Here is a 24,609-nt window from a genome sequence, read left to right as displayed (position 1 = left end):
GAAAGCCCTCAGGCTTTCACACTAGATAGAAAGGAGTGGCTCTTTCAGGGCGCATTGCAGGTGCTATTTTTAGCGCAGTAGCGCCTGCAACGTGCCTCAGTGTGAAAGCAGCCTAAGAGAGGGAAGAGGTAGGGACCAATATTTCCCAACCTCTTGAGCAGTTTAGGTAAGGGAAAATCTTTTATTGGGTCAACTGGCTAAGGAGGAGATTTCCCCTCACTTTAGGAGGCGATATCCTCCAACTTCATGTTGCATCCTTGAGACAAGCAAAAGTGAAAATTCCCTTATGGCATGCGATTCCATGCATTCTGGAACGCATCAGAAATCGCATCCCTGTGAAACAAGGCTTAGAGTTCAAGAAACCTGCTTGAATGCCTTGTAAACGCTTGCTTGACAAATTTCCCTTTCATGTACTGAAGCCCATATGATCTCATAATTAGCTTTACATTATCAGGATTACATAATGTGTTCTAATAGGAGATTGTGTTTTTCGAGCTGCAAGTGCCTAGGTTGTCATCAACTCTATAAATGAATGCAGATTGGAAGCTATGGCTTTGGTGGCTGCATACTTTGGGACTTTGAATACTGCAAGAGGACGACAGCCAGGAAGTTGGCAGTCAAAGGTCTTGTCTCCAGTGTATGGTAATGGGGGGGGGGGGGGGAAGAGAGGTTCCTTTACAGTTTTCACCTTCTTCATACTGGTGACTGCATTCAGTAATCAGGTTTTGGTTTTCACCACAAAACACCAGCAAGTCTTTTCAACAGTGTAACAATAAGCTGTTACTTTATCTCCATCAAAAAGCACAACACACACACACATTTTTTTTTTTTCACTTTTATTAGCACAGTAACAAATGCAGACTTCATTAGCCTACAACATATAACCAATCCACGGAGTAATTCTTATTCACTTTTACATTTAAACAGCTTAAGGTATTTTACTAGATTCCATTACCACCTCTTTCATCAAAGCTCACCGACATACAAAAAAGAAAATTATATAAAGTGTAAAATGTTTAATACAGCTTACCAGGCCCCTTACAGTAGAGGCTTGGTTATGTTTGTCACACACTCTGCAATTCATCTCTCACACACAAATATGCATTCAATACTTGAACAAGGACAACACAGAGGTATACAGTATAAGCAGTGTAACTGTACAAAATTAAATGGTTTGAATAGTTTACATAATCGCTTCCAGAACCAAAATAAAAGGGGAAAACAACTTTACATTCTTTGTAGTCCTCTTTAGATCATAATTCAGAGGTTTCTGTAATCCAGTCAGTTACCGCAGAAAGATACCTTAAGTTACAATAACAAAATTCTCTGGAAATAAAAGACAGAATAAAATTTGTTATAGAAATAACCTATTCTTTGCAGACTCCCACCCTCCATTGCCCAATGATCAAGCAGCTCTTGCTATCACAGACAAACTGGTGTGCTGAGCTTTATTTATGTAGCGTATCTCTTGGTCCACTGTCTGGCCATTCTGTCATGCTCGGCTCTGTTGGTCGTGTACTGGGTGGCAATGCTTCCAACGAGAGGGTCAGCTAGAAGTAAAAAAAAAAAAAAAGTTTGTCAAGGTTGCTGAAATAAAGCATGGAAGATACATCTCTGACAAGTGCATTTCTGTAATTTCACAAAAAAAAAGTGGGTTTTCCATTGACCCTTTTACGCTGGCATTAGCCGACTTAAAGTGGAGGTTCACCCTCAATAGAAACTGCAGCTTATTTTTCCTATGTAACTCAGGGGTGTTGGTAACCTACTAGGGTCTCCCCTTTAGATACTTTCCATTTGCAGCTTATTAAGACCGACACAATAAGTACATGTAAAGTCCGCTATCGATATTTTTTTTAAATGATTGCAATACCTTGATTCAGCAAGACAATACCAGGCACTTCCGGGTATCCCTCCCGCGGGAGTGTCATTTAATTTCCATGCACCCCAGTGATTTCTGGGACAAGATCGCAATGTCTCCTGGGAGCACAGCGTCATGCTTCCCAGGAGACGAGTCATAAGCATTTGCTTGTGGGCTTCACGCTGCCCACAAGCAAAATGGAAACGGCCAGAAGAGATTTTTATAAAGACACATTTCATGCCAAGGGAGAATGCGGGCCAGTTGTAAAATAACATATACATTATAGATCATATAGAGTCTCTTATTAAAATTAAATTTTTTGCATCATACCTGGCATACAGTTTAAAGGTCTATATGAATGTTAGGATAGGTTTAACCCCTTCCCTACCGGTGCATTGTAAAATGACCCAGGCAGGAATCCTCCTTCGATCCGGGTAGACATCATATGACGGCCTGCGTTCCCAGCGATCTAGGGCGCGCGCCCGCAGCACCACTCGTGACCCGGCGCGGGTGCCCGGCGGCCGCGATTGCCGGTGATCACGGCAGGAGTGTGGATCTGTGTGTGTAAACACACAGATCCACCTCCTGTCAGCGGTGAGGAGACCATTGTGTGTTCACAGTACAGAGGAACACACATCGGTCTCCTCCCCTTGTGAGTCCCCTCCCCCTTAGTTAGAACACACCTTAGGTAACATATTAACCCCTTCAGTGCCCCCTAGTGGTTAACCCCTTCCCTGCCAGTCACATTTACACAGTAATCAATGCATATTTATAGCACTAATCGCTGTATAAATGTGAATGGTCCCAAAAACGTGTCAAAAGTGTCCGCCGCAATGTCACGGTCACAATAAAAAATATCGCAAATCGCCGCCAATACTAGTAAAAAAAATTAATAAAATAAAAATGCCATAAATCTATCACCTATTTTGTAGACACTATAAATTTTGTGCAAATCAATATACGATTGAGATTTTTTTTTACCAAAAATATGTAGAAGAATACGTATCGGCCTAAACTGAGGAATTCTTTATTTTTTTTTAAATTGTGGTTCCCCCTAAAACAAATTTCTAACAATACATTCGTAAGACCCGTTACACTGCGGGTAGGCTGGCTTTTGTCTTGTTTTTTTAGTACATACCTCGATATCGGCGTTTCGTCCCTTGGCGGTGGGCGTTCCTAGTTGATTGACGTTCCTCCGACGGGCGCATACTGCGCGCCACGACTTTCCGACAGAAGCCGAACGTCATTGCGCAGGCGCCGTATAGAGTCGGCTCTATACGGCGCCTCCGCAGCGACGTTCGGCTTCTTTCGGAAAGTCGTGACGTCACGTATGTGCCCGTCGGAGGAACGTCAATCAACTAGGAACGCCCACCGCCAAGGGACGAAACACCGATATCGAGGTATGTACTAAAAAAACAAGACAAAAGCCAGCCTACCCGCAGTGTAACGGGTCTTACGAATGTATTGTTAGAAATTTGTTTTAGGGGGAACCACCCCTTTAAATAAAAAAAAAGTAAAGAATAGTGTTTTTTTTTTAAAAATTGTCTCTGTTCTTTTGTTTATAGCGCAAAAAATAAAAACCGCAGAGATGATCAAATACCACCAAACGAAAGCTCTATTTGTGGGGGTGGGGGGGGAATAATTTTTTTTATTTGGGTACAGTGTTGCATGACCACGCAATTGTCATTCAAAGTGCAACAGCGCTGAAAACTAAAAATTGGTCTGGGCAGGAAGGGGGTGAAAATGCCCTGTATGGAAGGGGTTAATAAAATAGTTTGTTCCAAAGGAAGACTGTGGCTTATGTTTTGAAGAACTGATTTATGGGGAAGGGGGGGGAATTCTTACCAGGGTTGCAGTCTGTGAGCAGTGAACAGATGGAGAGGAGAACTTTAGAAATGGTTAATGCTGGGCTCCAGTTATCTTTCAGGATATCGAGACAGATGACTCCTTGGCTGTTTATGTTGCAGTGGTAGATCCTCGTCCGAAATGTCACCTGTATCAAGAGGCAGCGGAGGAAGAAAAATTGGTGCAGGTTGTTAATTTCTCATTAGATAATAAAAAGATTATTTTGCAGACATTTCATATGCTGTCTTTATTTACTTTGACTTATAGGAGAAGAAAAAAAGCCCAGATACAAAAGAAATGCTCAGGAATATGAATACAATCATTAAACACTTGTTCTGGTTTAAAAACAAAAAAAAAACACACACATGCAGACTTACTAGACCATACAGTCATGTGTCTTAATTTCATTTCACTACTCTACTACTGCACCGCCATCTTTATCAAAGATCTGGCACATGCGCAGGCAAGTTGAAAGTCTGTCAGGTTTACAGGACCTGGCAGAGAAGGTCCTGCAGTGTGTCTGTGCATGAGTCCGATGTCTCCACGCATGCGTCTACATCACACTTAGCAGGAGGCAGTTACCAGACCTCAGAGATGCACAGAAACACTGCTGGGTCTCTGCCAGGGACTTGTCACCATAGAGTGGCTGGGCATGCACAGGGACCTGCTTCATCATCCTCAACTAGAGGAGCGTTTAGCAAGAAAAAAAAAAGCAAGTATCATATACATACACACACTCTTGGTTTTCAGAGAGCAGATTGCGCTCACTGGAGTGCTGTGGAGGGGCTGGCTCAGGTTCCCGGTTGCTGAGAAGTTGAGCCAGGTGCTGGTCCAGGCATCTGGATAGATCTTTCCAGAGCCTGGACTGGCTGAGAACGAACTGCACTGCTGTGATCTAAAGTATGGCCAAAAAGAAGCTTTGGCCATACTTCAACTAAACAGTCTTTACTATACTGTCTCAATATGATTCTGAATTTGGATGCATCTGGAAGGTCAATCTTATTCATTTACTGTACGTGTTCTCTCTTACACTTGTGAAAAGTTTTGATATTACATTTTTTTTTTGCAAATATGTAAAGGGGGGGTGAGGGGTTGAGAGAGGACCTTCCTAGAATGGGTAAAGGCACCTACTTTAGGGACTTAGACATATTTTACTACTAGCTGAATACCCGGCGTTGCCCGGTCTTCCTATCTTAACCTTTTGGGGAGGAAAATCATACCCATCTTTTATATAAGGGTGTAGGTAAGGGTTAATTTAACTGTCATATATTTTTATTTGGCATATAAGTAATATGTGTACCAGGTATTATTGAAATATCTCCAGGCGTACAGAAGTTATGTGGGAACATACATTTCCCATTGATTTGCATGGGACTTTAAACAAAAACCCCGACCCTCACAAATGGGGGTAGTTAATTTATCCCTCAACTATCCTATAGTTTAAGTGGACATATAAGTAACATGTGACCAAGTGTTATCGAAATATGTACAGCCGTTTGGAAGTTATGAAGTAACATGTATTTCCCATAGAGTTGAATGGGACTTTAAAGAAAAACCCCGACCATGGCAAATGGGGGTGGGTAAGGGTTAAACCACCTATCCTATGTTTGTTGCTGACATATAAAGTAACATGTGTGCCAAGTTTCATGTTAATATCTTTAGCCGTTTGGACGTGATGCTGGAACATACATACATACACACACACACACACACACACACACACACGTTGAGTTTTATATATACAGATGGTTACAGATCAGGTCAGTGTGTTGCACATAAACATCCAAATGTAACACATTCTAAATAAAGCTTGGTTTTGTTGCCCACAGCACCAATTGAAATGAAACAAATATTCTGATGGTGGTGGCTGTAGAAAAAAACTGCCAAAGCAGTGGGAACTGCATTACACTGTTCCTAAATGTAAAATATACATATGAAAAATAAGAATCCTCCATAAAGTACAATACTGGGAGTACACCGTGTTTAACAGAACTACATAAGAACATATTTCAGGGTGCTCATTTCAAATGTTTGCTAAATTCGAGCTAACAGTATGACTGGGCAGCAGGGAAAGGTAACGTAATTCTGGGGTTCATCACTAGAGCGATAAGCAGGAGGAAGGGGGTCCCGATTCCCCTACATGATCCAGTAAATCCCTTTTAGAATACCGTGGCCTGTTCATTAGGAAAAAAGTGTGAAAAAGGCGACAAAAATGTTAAAGAATAAAAAAAAAAAAAAAAAAAAAAAAAATCAGAGGCTAAAGTGTATCTGGTGAAAAATGTAAAATCTGATTAATTTCTACATTGCATTTCAATAATTTCTATCCTACTGCCATTACTCTGAATAAACGTCCTTATATTCTGTGATATGTATTTACTATGCCCTGTGAGTAAGCACTGCTGTGTCACACATTTCACAAAGTCTGCCTTCTGAACTACAGAGGTGAGGAGTTTCAGAAGGCGGAGTCGGCACAGGAATCCCTGCTAGGCAGCAAGGTATCATGGGATATATTAGAAATGGAAAAGTAAACAGCAAGGCTGTAAAGCATGCAGAGAATCCAGGAAGTTGTGGAAAGATGGCCAGCGGACAGGCAAAACTCACAAAAAAATAAATATTGTTTGTATTGTTATTACAATGCTACGGTTATAAAATGAAGTGTATGCTGTGACCATAGATCTGGTTTAAATTAAAACTGGTCAATTAAAAAAAAGGTAAAGGGGAGCAAGATTGAAACCTTCAAATATATTAATGGTGTGAATTAGAATCAGGAGGGTAGCATTTGTTCTATGAAGTGGAGATCAAGAACACATGGATCTCAAACCAGCAGGAAGAAACATCAAAAATAATGCTAGAAAGTAGAATGTTACTAAAAGTAGTAGTGGATGCTTGGTACAGACGTCTATCAGAAGTAGTGAGTCAGCCAGTTTAGTGAGTCAGGGAATTTAAACGTTCCTGGGATACACACAGGTTTACCTTCAGACCAAACAAAAAGAATAACTATGCAACTACAGGTCTGACTGCTTTGATTTTTATTCAGCACATCCTGGTAAATGAGGTCAAGGGTGTGTTACAGAAGACAAAAACAGGGCAAACGTGTATTCCAGTATGGATTCACTACCATGAATTAGCAGATGAACTCAAATTTTATAGGTTATCGTTTTTGCATTTGTAATAGTCTTCTGACCTCTTGTGGTGAATCCAGTGAAATACAGTTGAGCTAGTTTCTTCCTGGTGAAAGTTTTACATGCAAATCCAGTCTCTCCAATATCATAAGGAACACACACATAGCGCAAGTAAATGTTACATCCTGTAAAAAGCTGCATCTCGTAAGTGCCGGTTCACACAGGGGCAACCTGACTTACAGCGCGACTATGCAAGGAGATCTGCAGGCGACTTGCAAAAAAACTTCTGTATAGAAGTCAATGCAAGTTGCCCTGAAGTCGTCCCAAAGTAGTACAGGAACCTTTTGGCAGGTCGGTGTGGCCCGAGTTGCTCCTATTAGAACGGTTCTATAGTACAAAACGGAGTGCGACTTGTCAGGCGGCCAAGTCGCCCCTGTGTGAACCGGCACTAAGGCCCCTTTCACATTTGTACGACTTGTTCTGCGACTAGGGACTTCAAAGTTGCATGACAAGTCGTTCCCTATGATTTCCAATGACAACCAATCATACAAGTACGACTTCAAAGTAATCCCTGCACTACTTTGGTCAGACTTTGATGCGAGTTGAGGTCTATAGACCTCAAGTCTCCCTGAAATCACAGCAAAATCGCAGCCGCGATTTGAAGTTGCGGTAGTGTGAAAGGGGCCTAAGGATGTAGAAATAAACGATTAAGATTTCTCTTCCATATAAAGAAGGCAACAGTTCTGTTTGAAGAATGGATTTCCCAGAATTGTCCTGCCCCTGTTCAAGCTCCTTATATCCTGCTTTTCCCAAATGTTGGCACAGAGATCAAAGTTGGGTTAACTACACAGGTTTACTGGAGTAATGATCTTTGGGGTGGGTGCTGCAGGTCTAGGGACTAAATGCCACCATACATGGATCGGCTGACTCACAATCTATATACAGGAGCTGTATGGAAGTTGATCTACTGATGGCTTTTTGTACAGCCACCCTGTCAGATTTTCTCTGCTCAATAAATTGCCACAGGCCAAGTAATAGCTGGGATTGCTGATCAGTATATTCTGACAGTGGGGAAGTCCGAAAAAGACATTCGCCAGCTCTAATCATTATCTAAATAAGGCACTTCAGCTACACAATACTGTTCCAATCCAGCAAGGAGGGAGAATAAACATTCTAAACAGTTACAGGAATTCCATCCAAATTGTCTCTACATATGTTGAAGTCTTATTAAGCAACAAAGTTGATAATATAATGAGCCTGCTTAGAAAGTTGGGATGAGGCTCTGTAATCGCTGTAAGATATTTAGAGAAGATACATAGGTTTGCCTTTTATATGTATATGTTGAAGAGATTAAGGAGGGTGCCAACAGGTACACAGGAGGCAAGGTAGTGTCACAATAACCGCAGACTATGAAAAGTGTTGTCACCCTTTTATTCTAAGCAGACATATAGGCAGTTCTCCTTTACCCTTTGCCATTTGCCACCCCCTTAAATGGTTCTAAATGTCAGGTAGTGGAGACGAAATTCCCAATACTGTGACCACTATGATTGACTGTCACAAGCAGTAAGGGATGCTCCCAATCGTAAACAATGACCAGGAGCTGTCCGCCACACCTCAGTCACTATGCTAGGCTTCATGCCGGGAACCCTCCTGCACATGCACGAGGCCCCGCTACACTCTCCCACTGGCTCGGCAACAGGGGGAGGGTGCCCCCTGGTGACTTCATGGGCCGTGGCGCGGACTCCTAGAAGTAGGAACAGGATGCCTGTCAAAGAGCTGCGGTGCCGACATCCCTGGACTCCAGGACAGGCAAGTGTCCTATTAATAAAAGCCAGCAGCTGCAGTATAGTTTTTTTTTTTGGGTGGAACTCTGCTTTAAGGTAAAAAATCTTGAGACTTTACAACTCCTTTAAAGGCCCACCAGCATCTTATATAAAGTACTGCTGGTGGGAACTGGATGGCTTCATAAATAAAGGGCCAATATGGTCAGACAAAGCATCAGTAGTGAGGATCCTCAAGAAGCTAACCTCAATCCAAATCAGAATTAGTGTCTTTTATAAACTACACACGACATTCACTTCGACTTCACTTGGTTGAAGATCGATCCGTTTACCAGCTTAGTACCTCAGAAAAGTGAAAAAGAACAAACAAGCCTTACCTTAGGGGGTTTGAATGGGTATTCAGGTGTAAATGTGATGTCCAGGAAGAAAACACCTCCCTCATACACTGAGCCAGGAGGACCCAAAATAGTAGACCGCCATTCATAAATATTGTCTCCTTTTGGACCAGCACTGTATGTGGGAAATAAACATATTTTAATATGCATCTATTAAAAGCATATTGTTAAACTACAGGAAATGCAAACATCTAAGCTTAAAGCGGTGGTTCACCCTGCAGAACAACTTTTTAGCATAAAAGTAGGCATAGTAGCGCGAGCTACAGTATGCCTGTCTTAATTTTTTTATCCCCGTACTCACTGTGTAATCGTACATAGAAGATTCCGACTGCCCACGGGGAATGGGCGTTCCTTTCAAGAGGGAGGGTGATTGACGGCCGGCTCTGGCACGTCACGCTCCCCGAAGACAGCCGGAGTAGGTCTCGGCTCTTCACGGCGCCTGCGCACAGACTATGCGCAGGTGCCGTGAAGAGCCAAGCCTATTTCGGCTATTTCCGGCTGGATTGGAACGCCCATTCCCCGTGGGCAGTCGGAATCTTCTATGTACGATTACACAGTGAGTACGGGGATAAAAAAATTAAGACAGGCATACTGTAGCTCGCGCTACTATGCCTAATTTTATGCTAGAAGAAAAAAAAATATATATTATATATTTTTTTATAGGGTGAACCCTCGCTTTAAATAGACTAATCAAACAGTGCATGTATTTCTAAACGGTACAGCCTTCAGAAAAAGGAGAGAGACAAAGAGGATCATATAAAACTGAAAAGGCAAATGTTATAGTTATAGCTGCCTAGATGGCAGCATCATGCAAACATTAGAAATACTGGAGCATAGAAGCTATATAGCTGTGGTGGGGGGGGTCTTCTAGATTTTTTTTCTTTCTTCTTAAAAATCACTTAAAAGTTACAGCTGGAAAGTAACTATATAAATATATTGTGCACAATGTCAAAAAATGATCCCAAATACAAATGGACACAACACAGTCACATCTACTGGGTGACACATAAATGTATATTTGATCATACTGGATCAGTCCAGACACCATTTCCATGAGCTATAATGCTAAAAACAGGTCTGCTTTACAGGATATGTTTTTTTATCAATTGTATTCTCATATTGCTTTCTAAATATATAAAGTTTAATGGCTCATTACACTGAATATTTTGCTTTTGGAGAAGCCTTTGGCCCCATACCCTCTGACAGTTTCTTGCATCTCTTGAGGCTTCATTTATATATAAAATATCACTTTGAGTGGTCACCCTTCAGCCCCTTAAGCCAGCAAAAATAAATAAACACAAAACACGCTTTAACAAACAAATTTCCAATGGTCGACATACACTAAAAGCCTTTTAAAAGGAATAAAACACTTATGTTAATGCGCACACATGTATTATGCGAGCGAGTCCCCTACATACACAATGATGTACTATTTCAGAACAGCCAAACAATTTATCACAATGGAACTGAAGGGTGTGAGAGATGAAAGATTTACACAAACAGGCTTACTGAATAATGTGAGTGTGACATTTTTCACCTCTTCTAAACTTTAACAATGTGCTACAATAAACTGCAGATCAAGAAGTTCCTGCAGTCTTCCCGTCATTATCATTGTTTGCACCACTTTATTGAAGAAGCCTGTAAAAGTGGCAACCAAGACACTGCCTGTGCAGTGATATGAGAGAAAGCAAGCGGGATAACAGACACAGAAGCCCAATTGCTGGATGTGTTATGAAATAAGGAGACCATGAAATATGAGCTGTAAAAAGAACTGCTCACTAGTCAATACAAAGCGTCACTTCGTAAAACCTGCAAGGAGACAGATGGGAATACCACGCTGACATTTGATAAGGTATTTATCCATTTCCACTCTTATGATTTTCCCCTTGCACGTTTCAAAATACACAGAGCTTGCAGCAAGCCTGAAACCCAAGACCGATGGCAAGGTCACAATTCAGACAAGGCCCCCGGTACGTGCCATTCACTGAAGCAGACCATTTCCATCACATGCATTCAAGAAGCTGTAATGTATGTGATCAGAGCACCATTGACCAACTCCTTAATCTGAACAAAACACTTTTCTCTAACTGGCACTGTTCTGAAAAAAAGTTTAATATATATATATATATATATACACACATATACACACACACACACACACAATTTGCGCTCAGATGGCGACTCGTTAAAAGCAAGTTTTTCTACACGGAAATACAATTGGTTCTGGATCATTCCCAGCTACACCACACTTCACTCATACACATTGGGACTATAACCTTGGAGTGAGGAACAAACTACAGATTTATCAGGTCACTGTAGTTGCAGAATCCATAGTCGTCATCAGATGGTACCTGCGCTCTGCCTGTGCTGCTCATTTCAGGTCGCTGTATGCAGCAACCTTTTAGGCCCCTTGCAGACGGGCGGACTCCACCAAGCGGATCCGCCTGCTCAGCGAAGGATCCGTCTCCTCATCCCTACTGAGCAAGCAGATGACAGGTCTGTGTCTGCTTCCCTATGCAGATCAGACACGGACATAGCCTGCTCTTCTCTATGAGGGGGTTGGATCAGATCCACTTGATGAATGGGGAATCCGCCTGTTTTAGTGGATAGGATCAAATGTCTGACAGCTTCCGTATTTTAACCCAAAACAATAGGACGGCTGCATTAGTTTTCACCCCTACCTTTATTTATACCTGGCGATCCTGCAAATACACACTTCCGGTCTCTATACGTCTATGCTTATTTCTTTATGATATCTATAGGAGGGAACTATGGTTGTCGTAAAAGGCTGGACTTCAAACATGTCTCCATTACATGTTCGTTCTACCCACTTTTCTATCTCCACATCATCCGCTTGAGACCCGACCATAGTCACTGCAATGGGCAATTCTCCCCCCCCCCCCCCCCCCCTGTGCTTACCTTGTTTACAAGGCATTCTTTAGCACTTCCTGTCTCTCCCTTCAGTGGCAATGTACACAATATACTGCTGCACACTGGTTCCTGGGAGATGTGTCATAATTTCCAGGAGTCAGTGGGCATCACCGCCTCTCATCATCGCGAGATCCCAAAGACATGAGTATAATGCGCAATATCGGGTGGTGCATGCTGGTTAGTCAGCGGCACCGTATCCTGGAAGAGTATCCTAGTGGCCTTTGCATGCCCACGAGCAAGATGGAACCGTGCAAAACATAAAAATAAGGTTAGTTTTAGAAAAAATATTAAAGAAAGAAATGTAGCAGCAGTATTACTAAACAATAGTAACTGTAGCATTAGATTAAAAAGGAGAAGTCCAGCCTGAGCTTTTTAGGCTGGGCTTCTCCTAAGGGTTAGAGTGCAATTTGTTTTGCACTCCTGTGACCCGTTTTCAGCGGAGAGCGGTCTGAAGTCCACTCTCCGCTGACGTCACTGCCATCAGTCCAGGCACCGACGGGCTGCTAAAGCACGTCACGCCTTCCGAAAATACCCGAAGTCACACTCGGGTGTTTATGGCGCCTGCCGTGTAGAGCTGACTGCGCAGGCGCCGTAAACACTCGAGTGTCACTTCGAGTATTTTCGGAAGGTGTGACGCGCTTTAGCAGCTCGTCAATCAACTTCGCTTGGCTTAGGAACGCCTATACCCGGAAGGAATCCCCGCTCGGAGCCGGATAAAAAAGGCTGATAAAACGATGAGTACAAAAAAAAAAAAAACATCATACTGCAGATGTCAGCAGTATGCTGGATCTAATGGCAGAAAGTTGATTTTTGGGTGAACCCCCGCTTTAAGCAGTACAGCTCTGCAATACAAGCATGTTAACCCTTTAAAGACCCTGCAAGTACAGAAAAATACCTGGAAATCTGCCAGAAATGTACTCAAATAATCCTGTAGGCTGGCAGCACACAGCACTTTAGAAGTGTGAAGAGGACACAGGACTCGGAATTTCTGACATTTACAGGATTCTTTGCATTTATCAAAGAGATCTACCAAAATGCTTTCAATTAAGAACTTACAGATCAAAAAGGGAATAAAATAAGCAAAGTTCATGGTTAGGGCTGACATACACTTTCATTCAGGCCTTTTAAACAAAGTCACAAGCACATCAAATGTGCGAAATTACGTTTTCTGCAAAACCTGTTAGTCACGGGGTAGCGCGTTCTGCTCCAAAATGATATCATATTACTTCATCCTTTCACTGCTGCCATTTAAACAGTTTTAAAACTAAATCTTCATAACATGAACAGGTAATCCATTTAAAAAAAAAAAAACTAATTCCAGATTAGACGGTTGGAAGAAAAAAAAAAACATTCACACAAAGATCATAAAAACATCCAAGTCTACCCAGAGTCAAAAAACAGTGCCCAACAAACCCATGAATAATCTTTTGGATGAACAATCGTATAAAAGACATCAATCCCTAAACAACCCAATCCGTCTAATCACTACAGCACCGCGTTGCAGAACCTAGGTCGCACTACCTTTTCGGTGCGCAGTTGGAACTTCCATGATTATCTGGTTACCACTCACACAACAGATGTATAAATGAGTTGGACATTATTTAATCCCATTCTCACTGCCAAAAGATTAATTACCAGAAGTTAAAGCGATAATAAAGGCTTGTTGTTTTAAAAATAAAAACAAACATGTTATACTTACCTGCTTTTTGCAGTGAATTGCACAGAGCAGCCTGTATCCTCCTCTTCTCGGGTCCCCCGGTTGTGCTCCAAGTCCCTTCCTCCTGCCGAGTGCCCTCAGAGTAAGCAGCTTGCTGTGAGGGCACCTGAGCAGGCGTGCTACCAAGCCGCTGCTCTGCGTGTCCATTTACACACAGAGCCGCATCTCAGCCCCACCCCCTCTCTCATTGGCACACTGGCTGTGAGTGACAGGAGGGAGCCAATGAAGAGCAAGTGCCTGGAGAGCCAAGGCTGTCGTGCACATTGCTAAATTGCAATTAGGCTCAGGTATGTATTAGGGGGGGCAGAAGATTTTTATGCTTCATGCATAGAATGCATGAACAACAAATCTTGTGCCTTTACAACCACTTTAAGTACCATATATACTCGAGTATAAGCCAAGCTGAGGTACCCAATTTTACCCCCAAACATGGGAAAACTTATTGACTCGAGTATAAGCCTAGGGTGAGAATGCAGCAGCTACTGTAAGCAGAAAAGAGGGTAAACAATGCCCATTTGCATGCCTCACTGTGCCCATTGCAGTCTCACTGTGCCCATTGGCACCTCCCTGTGCCCAAGTCAGTGTACCTGAAATTCTTGACAGGCTGCGGGCGTCCATTCATTGTTTAAAAGTCACGGTCTCCTCCTGGTCCCTTTCCGTGATCTGCGTTTCCCAGCAGCCTATCACGGATGTCTATTCATCCTCGGACTCAGTTTCCCAGCAGACACCGTGTTAATCCTCAAAACAAGAGAACGTTCGTGATAGGCGGAACACTGAACACAGTGTCTGCTGGGAAACGCCTATCACAGAAGGGACCAGGGGGAAGCCACGACTTTTAAACAATGGATGCTCGCAGCCCTTCAGGTACACCGACTCGAGCATAAGCCAAGGGGTGCATTTTCAGTGCTGCGTAAATTAACGGCGCTATACAAGTACCTAAATAATAATAATATTATTATTATTATTATTAATAATAATAATAATAATAATAATAATAATCTGTGCTGTGGTTAGGAAATAAATGCATATTTTCCCCATTTGTGCTGGTTGTAGCTCCACCCTAGGCTGAAGCCCAACTTATGGTTGTTTCTATGGGGGAGTTACAACCAGCACTAAAGCCACCGCCCCCTTTCTCAGATGCTCTTTGCAAAATAGAATTGTAAAATGTACATACCAATTCTGCAGACTTTTATAATGTGGGACAATCCCACAGGACTGCACCCCACAACTCCCCAAAGAGGCGGCTTGAAGAAAGACACACAGATATACCACCTTCTTTGTAATCACGGAGCATAGGTTGCTGCTGCTCATTTTTGCAGAGTGCAATTGAAGATTGCATTTATGCCCACTCCCTGACAGAGGCTGCTGAAGGACAGGGAGACGGGCACTTTCAAGCGATTACACAAACTATACCAGCAGTGGCAGTTGGGTTTGAACCAGACAGTCAGACTACAGAGAAGCCTTCTAGAGTTGAGCTGAGAGTGTTCCTTCAGCAATGCCTCCTGTTCCTAAACTTCATTACAGCTCCTGCTGCAAACCAGGCTGCCATTGCGGGAAGTGCCTAAATGTTTGCCTGCAGCTGGCAGAAATGCTTAATTTACACGGTTATGTCACTGTACTCACAATAGCAGTGGATCTGTGATAGAACACACAGCCAGCAGATAGAACACACAGCCACGCCAGCGCCTACAAATCCACAACGATTTTAACTGCCGGCATTGTAAATTGAGTGGACCATGCCCCCTTCTGTGCTGAATGACAACTCATGTCTCCAGCATGCTTCTGCTGCCAGAAACTAGTGGTCTTATTCAGACACAATAAAATATTTGTCTCCATAGCTAGCAGCACGTCTGATCACTCTGCTCAGAAACCACTGGACAGACCAAGAAATACTAAGTACTGCATGCACTCGGCCCCCTGGGGGTGTTTACCTACTATGTGTTAAGTCCAATGAGGTGCATGCCACCTCGTGGACTTCTCTTTATATTTGTGCTGGTAGCAGCATACCCATCGCTATATTTCTGTTGCTCCGAAGACAGAAAATCCACTCCCAGCTCTTGCAGCTGTAGATTCATATGCAGCCGCTCTGCCAACTCCCCTCCTACTGCCCAATCACAGAGCGCATTATATTGGGTGAACAGTGTCACAAAATACAAAGACTTCCTTGAAGGGACAGCAGAGGGAAGGGGCTGACAGAGCAGCTGCTGTGTGAGAAAACTGTATCTCTCCTGTAAGAACAGAGGGAGTATATTGAGAGTTTTATTCCCAGGGATAAAGTCCAGGAGGTAGAACACACCTCTTGATTTAACCCACAGTAATCCGACACATTTTAAAAGAGACAGAATTTCCAGTAGAACTATAGGCAAACCCCCCCCCCCCTCCCCCCATTTTGGACAGAGTAAGGAAAGGTTATAACCCCTGAAAGGTTTATTTCTGGCATATTTGTCTCTTTGGGAAGATTTACCTTCACTTTGTGCTCCATAGACAAACAGGAAGTGAGAGGAAATCCCTGCAAGTAAAGACAATCTCTTTCTCAGGTTACTTTTTTGGGGACAACCCAAAGTTTGGGATTTTACTTTTACTTGTAACCTCACAAAAAGAGAGAGAGTGGACAAAAGACAGCAATAAACACTGACATGGGATTTAATCCATCTCACCCCTATCCAAAACTAAAAGTTTTGCTTTTAGTTATACTTTAAGGCTTAAAGTGGTTGTAAACCTCAGACATGAAATATGACCAAAGCATATCCCTCTATAGTGTATACTTTGCTCAAGTCGGAGGACAAAGTAATTTATGCCTGCTGCTTCCTTCCTCTGCTCTCAGCATGGGTCACTGCCAGGTTTTCCTGACACCAAGAGGTAAAAAAGTGACAGGGGAGGGGGCTCCAGCACATACTGACAGCGATTGCCAGGGCTTCAGTTTTGCACCACCTTTTTTTTGATCTGATGGTGTAGTGGTTACAACAAACCCTTCAAGTTTATCCAGACCCAAGAACAAAAATGTTATAGATTGCAGCTTAATTGTCCAGATGTTGTGGCTGCATTTGTTTATGTTTTTCTTGTTCTGAACTAAAAATACTGTACCATTGTAAGCATTATGTTAGATCTGTTCAATAGGTGAAACCAATCCTGTCAGGAAATCAAATATCTTAGTTTTCTGCAGCCTGCAATGGTATTGCAAGCAGTCTTATCTTCCTGTTCAGGTTACCTATTAAAACAATGGATACTTCCCATTTTCTATAAATTAAAGCGGTGGTTCACCCTAAAAACTACTTTTTCTTATTCCACTGCCCCCCCCACATTACAATCCGATTAAGGCTCTTATTATTTTTTTCATGCTGTACATACCTTAGTACAGCATATTCACCCGTGCATCCGGGTTGCGAGTCCCGCGGGAGTGGGCGTTCCTCGCATGCTGGTGATTGACGTTTTGCCCAAAAACGAGCTCCCCCCGTCGCGTAAGCCGCGTCACGATTGGCGAAAGGAGCCGAACGGCGATGCGCATGCGCAGTATAGCGCCGACTCGCCGTTCGGCTCCTTTCGCCAACCGTGACGCGGCTTACGCGACGGGGGGGGGGGGGGGGGGGAGCTCGTTTTTGGGCAAAATGTCAATCACCAGCATGTGAGGAACGCCCACTCCCGCGGGACTCGCAACACGGATGAATATGCTGTACTAAGGTATGTACAGCATGAAAAAAATAATAAGAGCCTTAATCGGATTGTAATGTGGGGGGGCAGTGGAATAAGAAAAAGTAGTTTTTAGGGTGAACCACCCCTTTAACATAAGGGGGATGTTTTTTGTAGTCCTAATTTCCTACGGTGCCAATGCTGCTTCTCAGTCCAGTGAGTGAGCGATGTTTCCCTAGGAGTGGAAAGGTTACTGGCAGGATCATCTGGTGTATATAAGGGAAAAAAAATCCTGAATGAAAACTGGTCCCGACCAACTACGGCACAGAAGAGCAAATTTTCCCCACACCACATGCAAACAAAAGCTGCTATGTGCAGATGCTCGTGGGTGCATTTAAATCATAATGGCACCCCCACGCCTCTCGCAAATGCGGGTGTGTTTGCGGCAACCAAAAATGCATGGTACCATAGTTCCATGCGCTTCGATTTGGCACAATTTTAAAAGTCGCACCTGCAGACCATTAAAATTAATTGGCTGTCAAAAGCATGTTGCCTGGGAACATGCAAAATCACATGCAAACACATCCTTTATGGTGTGAAGTAGCTGGAGGACTAGTAAGCTGCAATACAACATTTTTTCTTGGGTTTTTGATGTGCTTTAAACATTGACCAGTTTTAAAGACATGAAGAATACAATTAGGAGGCATGTATGACGCAACCTATAAAACCTTCAATGTCTGCTCCAAAATCAGATTTAAATGTGATAACATTAGGCATGTTGATTAAGAGCTGTTAAATGACCTCCTTCCCAAATCACGGTGACGGCTTTCTAATTATACTTAGATCAGTCCTGAAGCAACAGAACATGGCGACTGCTCTTTCTAGCGTCCCCTTAGGTTTCATTAGAAATCACATTTCAGGGATATACATGGCTGTTAATTTGCTGTTGATCTTCACACAATTGCCTTTTGTTGCTTCAGTCTGGCACTCAATGTGACAATAACAATGATAGCAAATCCAGTAATGACACTACAGCGGGAGTCCCTAGAGCAAAGGCCAGAAACACAAGGCATTAAACTGCTGGTGGATGTATTCAAATGCCACTGGAATTCCTCACCTAATGTACCGATGTAATCTGAGCTATATTAAAATACGAGCAGCAGAATGGCAAATGTACTGCCAATTTATTGAATGGCATACTGGGTTTCTTTTGGCCTTAATAAATGAAGTTCACAAGCAGGGCTGCATGTGACATGACACATTCCAGTAAATGCAAATGCCAGGAATAGACCCCTATACACAAAGATAAATAAACTGCCATCACCCATTGGTCCTAAAGCTGGTTACAATATGAAAGCAAACACCCAATTGGTTGCTATGACCAATAAAAATTGTTTCCACAACTTCATAACTTTCTGCTCTCCAAGTCCATTGCATTATTTTAAACAAAGCTTAAAATTTAACACACGTTTTTAAAGTAACGCAAAAGACCAAACAATTTTTTTTTAGCTTTAACTTATGCCACGTACACACGATCGGAATTTCCAACAAGAAACGTTCGATGTGACCTTTTGGTCGTAAATTCCAACCATGTGTAGGCTCCATTGGACTGGTTCTCAAAATTTTTCAACGGGAAAAGTTTTTGGCGGAATTTTCGATCGTTTGTATGCAATTTCGACGCACAAAAAAACACGCATGCTCAGAATCATTGAACATTTTTCTCGGCTCGTCGTAGTGTTGTACGTCACCGCGTTCTCGATGGTCGGAATTTTGTGTGACCGTGTGTATGCAACACAAGTTTGAGCCAAAAAAATCCATGGTTTTCTTGTCGGAAATTACGATCGTGTGCAAGCGGCATTACCTGCATGTAAAATCATAGTTGTTTTGCTAGATAATTACTCAGAACCCCCAAACATACATACATTTTTTAGCAGAGACTCTACTGGATAAAATGGAAGGCATTGCATTTTTTTTTTTTGTCACACGGTATTTGCGCAGCAATTTTTCAAATGTGTTAGCCCAATTTTTTGGTATAATATGGAGGCTGTTACGCCGAGTAAAAAGATACCTCACATGTCACGCTATAAAATTGCGCACACTTGTGGTATGGCGCCAAATTTCAGTACTTAATCCCCATAGGTGACGTTTAATTTTTTTTTACAGGTCACATGTTTAGCTTTTTTGAGGAGTTCTAGTGCTAGCATTGATATCTCTCACTCTAACGTCTGTGGCGATACCCCGACATCACAGTCTCCGTGGACAGGCAAGTGTCCTTATTAAAAGGTCAGCAGCAATGAAGACTTCTACCTGGTACAACAGAGGATGTCAATTCATCTGTGCTCAGTCTTGCCACGAAGAGTTAATCCAGCTCTGAGGAATCTTCTTTTTTTTTTTTAGTAAGATAAAAAAAAAAAAACACACAAACAGATAAGTTTGCATAGCCACATCCCCCACTGCTGTGACATCGGATTTCTTGATCTTGTGAATGAGTATGAGAGCAGAGAGTGGCTAAGATTCCAGCTTCTCATCCCTCCTCCTTTCTTCTCCAGCTCTCCCAGGATTGGCTGCTCTACACCTCAGAATGATTGGGCATGCTAAAGTCATGTAGTGCCTTTCCTGAGTTTTCACTGGAGGTTACTAATCATGGGGCACGATCCTCGAGATCAGCAGATCAGTGTGACTGAGGAGTAGGAGAGTGTAGTTGGGCGGGGAGTCTTGTGACATCACTACTCCGCCCACCGAGCTTCGACAAAGAAACCCACCCACCGATTCCAGAGTTTTGCAGGGCTCCTACTGCTAAAGGGGGGTGACATTTGCAAGGTAGGGATACATGCAGGAGGCTTGCATGTATTTACACATTAATACTGTGCCATTAGTTTATACTGGGTGAGTGGTGGGTTTACATCCACTTTAAGGTAAGCCTTTCACAATACGATATTGCCTCGCAGGGTGAAAAATGTTTTATTTAAAAACTTTACTACCACTTTAAAAAGGTAATTTCTGGGGGAAAAAATAAATAGAAGTCTAAGCAAAAAAAATGTGCATCTCCCTAGGGTGGAACAACATCAAACAATACAGATAAGCAGTGTGGGTTTTCCCATTGCAAGAAGAAGAAGAAAAAAAAAAAAAGAAAAAGCAATTTTTCAAATAGCATTAAAGCTGTGTAAAATACCATAACTACCAGAAGGTCAAACATAAATATCAAGATCACGTTATGATACAGTATGTATAGCAGAAAATATACCTTGTGTAGAGTACAAAAAAAAATAAAAAAAATGGTACACAGTTTTCTTTTGCGTTTAGAGTTTAGGATTTGTAGAAGAAAACAGTAGAACTTAAGAATATACAATCTTTTAAAATAATACATACACACACAGATCAGCCATAACAGTATGACCACTGAGAGGGAACATAAACAACATTGATTATCGTGTTACAATGACATTGCAAAGTAGGTGGGATATATTAGGCAGCAAATTAACATTTTGTCCCTGAAGTTGATGTGATGAAATCAGAAAGAAATGGGAAAACGTTTGGATTTAAGTGACTTTTGACAAGGTCTAGATCAGGGGTGTCAAAACTAAATTTTTATCAAAAAGGGCCGGTTGTATCTGCACATCCCCTCCCCTTACATTAGATGTCAAGAGCCACCCCCCCCCCCCCATCAGAAGTTGTACCCCCACTCTCTCTTACATCACAGTGCACCCCTATTCCTTATGCTGCTGCTGGGAAGAAGCTGGATGCATTGCTTGAAAGCAGAAAGTAAAAGTCAGGAGAGGTGCGAGGGCCACATGAAATGGCCTGGAGGGCTGGATTCGGCCCACTGGCCTTGTGTTTGACACCTGTGGTATAGATGATTGGGTCAGAGCAACTCAAACTTTAGGCCCTGCTGCCATGCACAGCACTTTTCAAAATAAAGAATGAGAAGCGCCCAATGGATGTGTACATAGGACAGATGTCATTATTTCCAGGCTGTTTGTAATAAGAAATCATTATGAGCACTCTTGTTAATAAAGAGTTTGATTTGTTTCACAGAGATACGGATGGGGAAGGTGTCTATCCAGTAATATGCTCTGCACTCCCTAGTCACAAACTGACACACAATACATGCTGAGCAAAGCACTCTTCCCAATGTCTTCCTGGAAAGCAATAAGAAACAGACTTGGCAGCAAATCCCAGGGATGCACATATACCCACATGAAACTTGTTAAGTCTCATTTACCATGTTCTAGAAGGATAATCACCCCTTCATACTGCTGAGAAGTCTCTAGAGACTGACTCACTACAACACAAATCCCTGACACAGCTTTACAGACAACGTTCACAAATTGGGGGTTTAACAACGAGATGCCATTTTGCTAGTCAGAGACACGCATTGTATACTTTCTCTAACCTAATTTCACTAGAACTAACATTGTTTATAATGCTACAAAGGCTTCAAATTCAAAATCCTGTATGGCTAAAATAAAACTAAGCTGTGGAAGGTTCTTCAGAGGTTGCTTCTATTGAAGACGCCATTGTACATTGGGTATATAAAAGAATCACCCCTTTAAAATAATCACATGTTGTTGCTTTGCAGCCTGAGAGGAGGACAGACACTATTTTTGTTTTATCCAGCAGTATATAACATCCAAGTGAAACAGAACACCAACATGTCAGAAAAAAAATCAAAATCAAAAATCAAAAACAGACTAGTATTGCAATGTTGCTTGCCGTCATTCAGCTAATGCGACCCCAGGGCTTTTCAAATGGGGCAAACAAGGACACTCTGCTGGTGCCCAACATCCTCCTTATCCGCTGACATTGGTTGTTAGGACGTTGGCAGCTAGAGGGTTGTAACGGTGAACAATAAAAACCTGTGGCTTTGTGCAACTAAAAAGGTAGGCTTAATCCACCCGCTGGCTTGTATAAAATTTTTGGGAAATTTTTAGGCATTTTGCCAAGGCACCCCTGAAGAAACCTGAAGCCCCCCTGGTTGAAAAAGACTGGTCTAGTGTAATCCTGATTAAAAATAAAAAAAAATTAAAAACAAGCTGACCCAACACTAATTAACCCATGAATCTACCTCAAAACACCAACCTGCTAATTAACCAAGAAAGCTGGGTAAACACGCAGGAGGTTTTTTTCTGAAGCCATTGGCACCAATTAAACGCTGGTTTTCCAGCAGGATCGTTAGAGGCGGGTCTAACGATTGGTTTCTGTAGAACAGACAGGGCTACACATGTGCCGAAATTCTCCTGGACCCTGCAGATCACCTCTCCCTCCCTGCAATCTTCTGTGACACGTCACAGGTCCCAGAGAATTGGCCGGCCATTCACAGCGCAGCCCACAGTAAGAATGACGGTTCCTTGGAGAGGAACGAGGATTCCTGCACCCGCATTGCTCAGTGTCTGTTTATTAAAAGTCAGCAGCTACACTTTTTGTAGTTGCTGATTTTTAAATGGGTGGATCTCCGCTTTAACATCTACACTGTGACTGTGTCACACAGATCTCCTCTGCTAATGAGTGAGGGGAGATACAATCAACAGGCAGCTTTCTCTCTGATCTCCATGATTGATTATTCACGGTGATCATATGATCTGTAACCAGATCCAGGAGTTTCAGTAGGATCTCACTGTTGGATTCCCCTGCAGAACTAAGCAGCATGCTCACAGGCATCCTGTTGAGCCCCTAGGGCACATTGCAGCTGGGGGGGGGAGGGGGGAGAAAGGACTTTATTATATGCTCTCCCAGCATGGGATACTTGCCAGGATGATATTAATTACCGTGGGGGTGGGTAGGGATTAGGCAGATTAATTGTAATCTGCATCTCATCTACCTTTTGTCCATGGCCAAACTACAAATAATAAAAAAAAAACGTGACTTTTATATAATACTTTGAGTGAAACACTGCAATACTACCTGGAAGGTATGCTCTGTGAAAATATGCTACACTTTTCTTTTAACAGTCTCAGGACACGATCATGTAGCCATTTAAAGTGGAGGTTCACCCTTTAAAAAAGATTCTGACATCACACGGAGTCGCGCCATCCTACCGACAGAATGCCGGTGTTTTTTTTTTTCTCAGCACATACCTCTTAATCCCGATTTTCACCTCACGGCAATCCCGCAGGAGTGGGCGTTCCCAAGCACTGCCTGTGATTGACAGGCTTCCGAACGGCGCATACTGCGCGTCACAGGTTGCCGACAGAACCCGAACGTCGGTGCGCAGGCGCCGTATAGAGTTGCACCGACGCTCTGGTTTTTCCGGCAACCTGTGACGCGCAGTATGCGCCGTTCGGAAGCCTGTCAATCACAGGAGGTGAAAATCGGGATTAAGATGTATGTGCTGAGAAAAAAAAAAGGCATTTTGTCGGTAGGATGGCACGACTCCGTGTGATGTCAGAGTTTTTTTTGAGGGTGAACCTCCACTTTAACCAGCGACATACCCGTACGTCTCTGGACTTTCGGTGGTTATACCATGTATGGGCCAGCTAAACGTACCAAGTTGATCCATCAACTTGGGTACAACCAGTATGCCGAGTTTTACCGGAAATTATAGCTAGTGGCTGCTATAGCCACTACTAGCAATAATCGCTGTCTTCTCCTGGCAGGGACGACTTCCCCCACTGGGAGAAAACAATGGCCCAGCAGGAGGGATTCCGGCATCAATGCTGTCTGTGTTGATTAGGAAATTGTGCAAATTTCTTTCCTGCAACCCTTGTTTGCTGGAAAGAAATTCACCCAGTGTATGGCCATCCTAACCCTCCCCCGGGAACTGAACAGAAAGGCAGTGGCAACTAGGCTCTGCCTGCACTCAAGATTAGTAAAGCCCAAAAACAGGATTCCATCACAGGAAGAGTAGAAACTGGAGAGCAAAGAACAAAGAATCAATCTTTTACACAATTCAAAACCCGCTTCATTGGTGACACAAATACGGGTATTGTAGACACCGAAAAACCTTAAAAACTTAATGTTTAAATGTTCTTCTTGAGCAGCCAATAGAGAGGAACATATGTGCAGGCAGAGCAACAGTGACTAATATCTGCAAGTGAAATAATATTTTATTTAAAGTAGAAAAATTGGGCAAATCCCCCCCCCCCCATTTTGGATAGGGAAAGGGAGGGTTATAATCCAACTTTACAGTTAATTTTTGCCATCTGTGTCCCATTGCGGAGATCTCCTTCACTTCCTGTCCCAAAACAAACAGGAAGTGAGGAAATGCCTGCAATTAAGGGAATCTCATGGGGACCCCAGGTCACCGAACTAGTATCCCCATCGGAAGATTTCCCCTCCTTACTTTTCTGGGGACAACCCAAAATTTGGGATTTTCTTTTACTTTCAATGGTAGTAG

The 24,609-nt window shown here is 42.7% G+C and overlaps 1 protein-coding gene across 2 annotated transcripts in view; it reads right to left on the bottom strand.

Moving 5' to 3' along the window:
- Window positions 1-815: 815 nt before the first annotated feature.
- UBE2E1 (ubiquitin conjugating enzyme E2 E1) overlaps window positions 816-24,609 on the bottom strand; it is a 38,755-nt gene continuing 14,961 nt past the window's right edge. For both annotated transcript variants that reach the window (XM_040352989.1, XM_040352990.1), the window contains exons 3-5: window positions 8,984-9,116; window positions 3,704-3,851; window positions 816-1,550 (exon numbers count right to left, since the gene is read on the bottom strand). In XM_040352989.1, the coding sequence (XP_040208923.1) occupies window positions 1,453-1,550; window positions 3,704-3,851; window positions 8,984-9,116 (379 nt within the window). In that variant the 3' untranslated portion in view covers window positions 816-1,452. The remainder of the gene's footprint in view (window positions 1,551-3,703; window positions 3,852-8,983; window positions 9,117-24,609) is intronic.

Source organism: Rana temporaria, chromosome 5 (assembly GCF_905171775.1).
Source record: "Rana temporaria chromosome 5, aRanTem1.1, whole genome shotgun sequence".
In the NCBI taxonomy this organism is placed as follows: domain Eukaryota; kingdom Metazoa; phylum Chordata; class Amphibia; order Anura; family Ranidae; genus Rana; species Rana temporaria.
The sequence above is the reverse complement of the archived record's forward strand: the minus strand, read 5'-3'. Positions and strand labels throughout refer to the sequence as shown.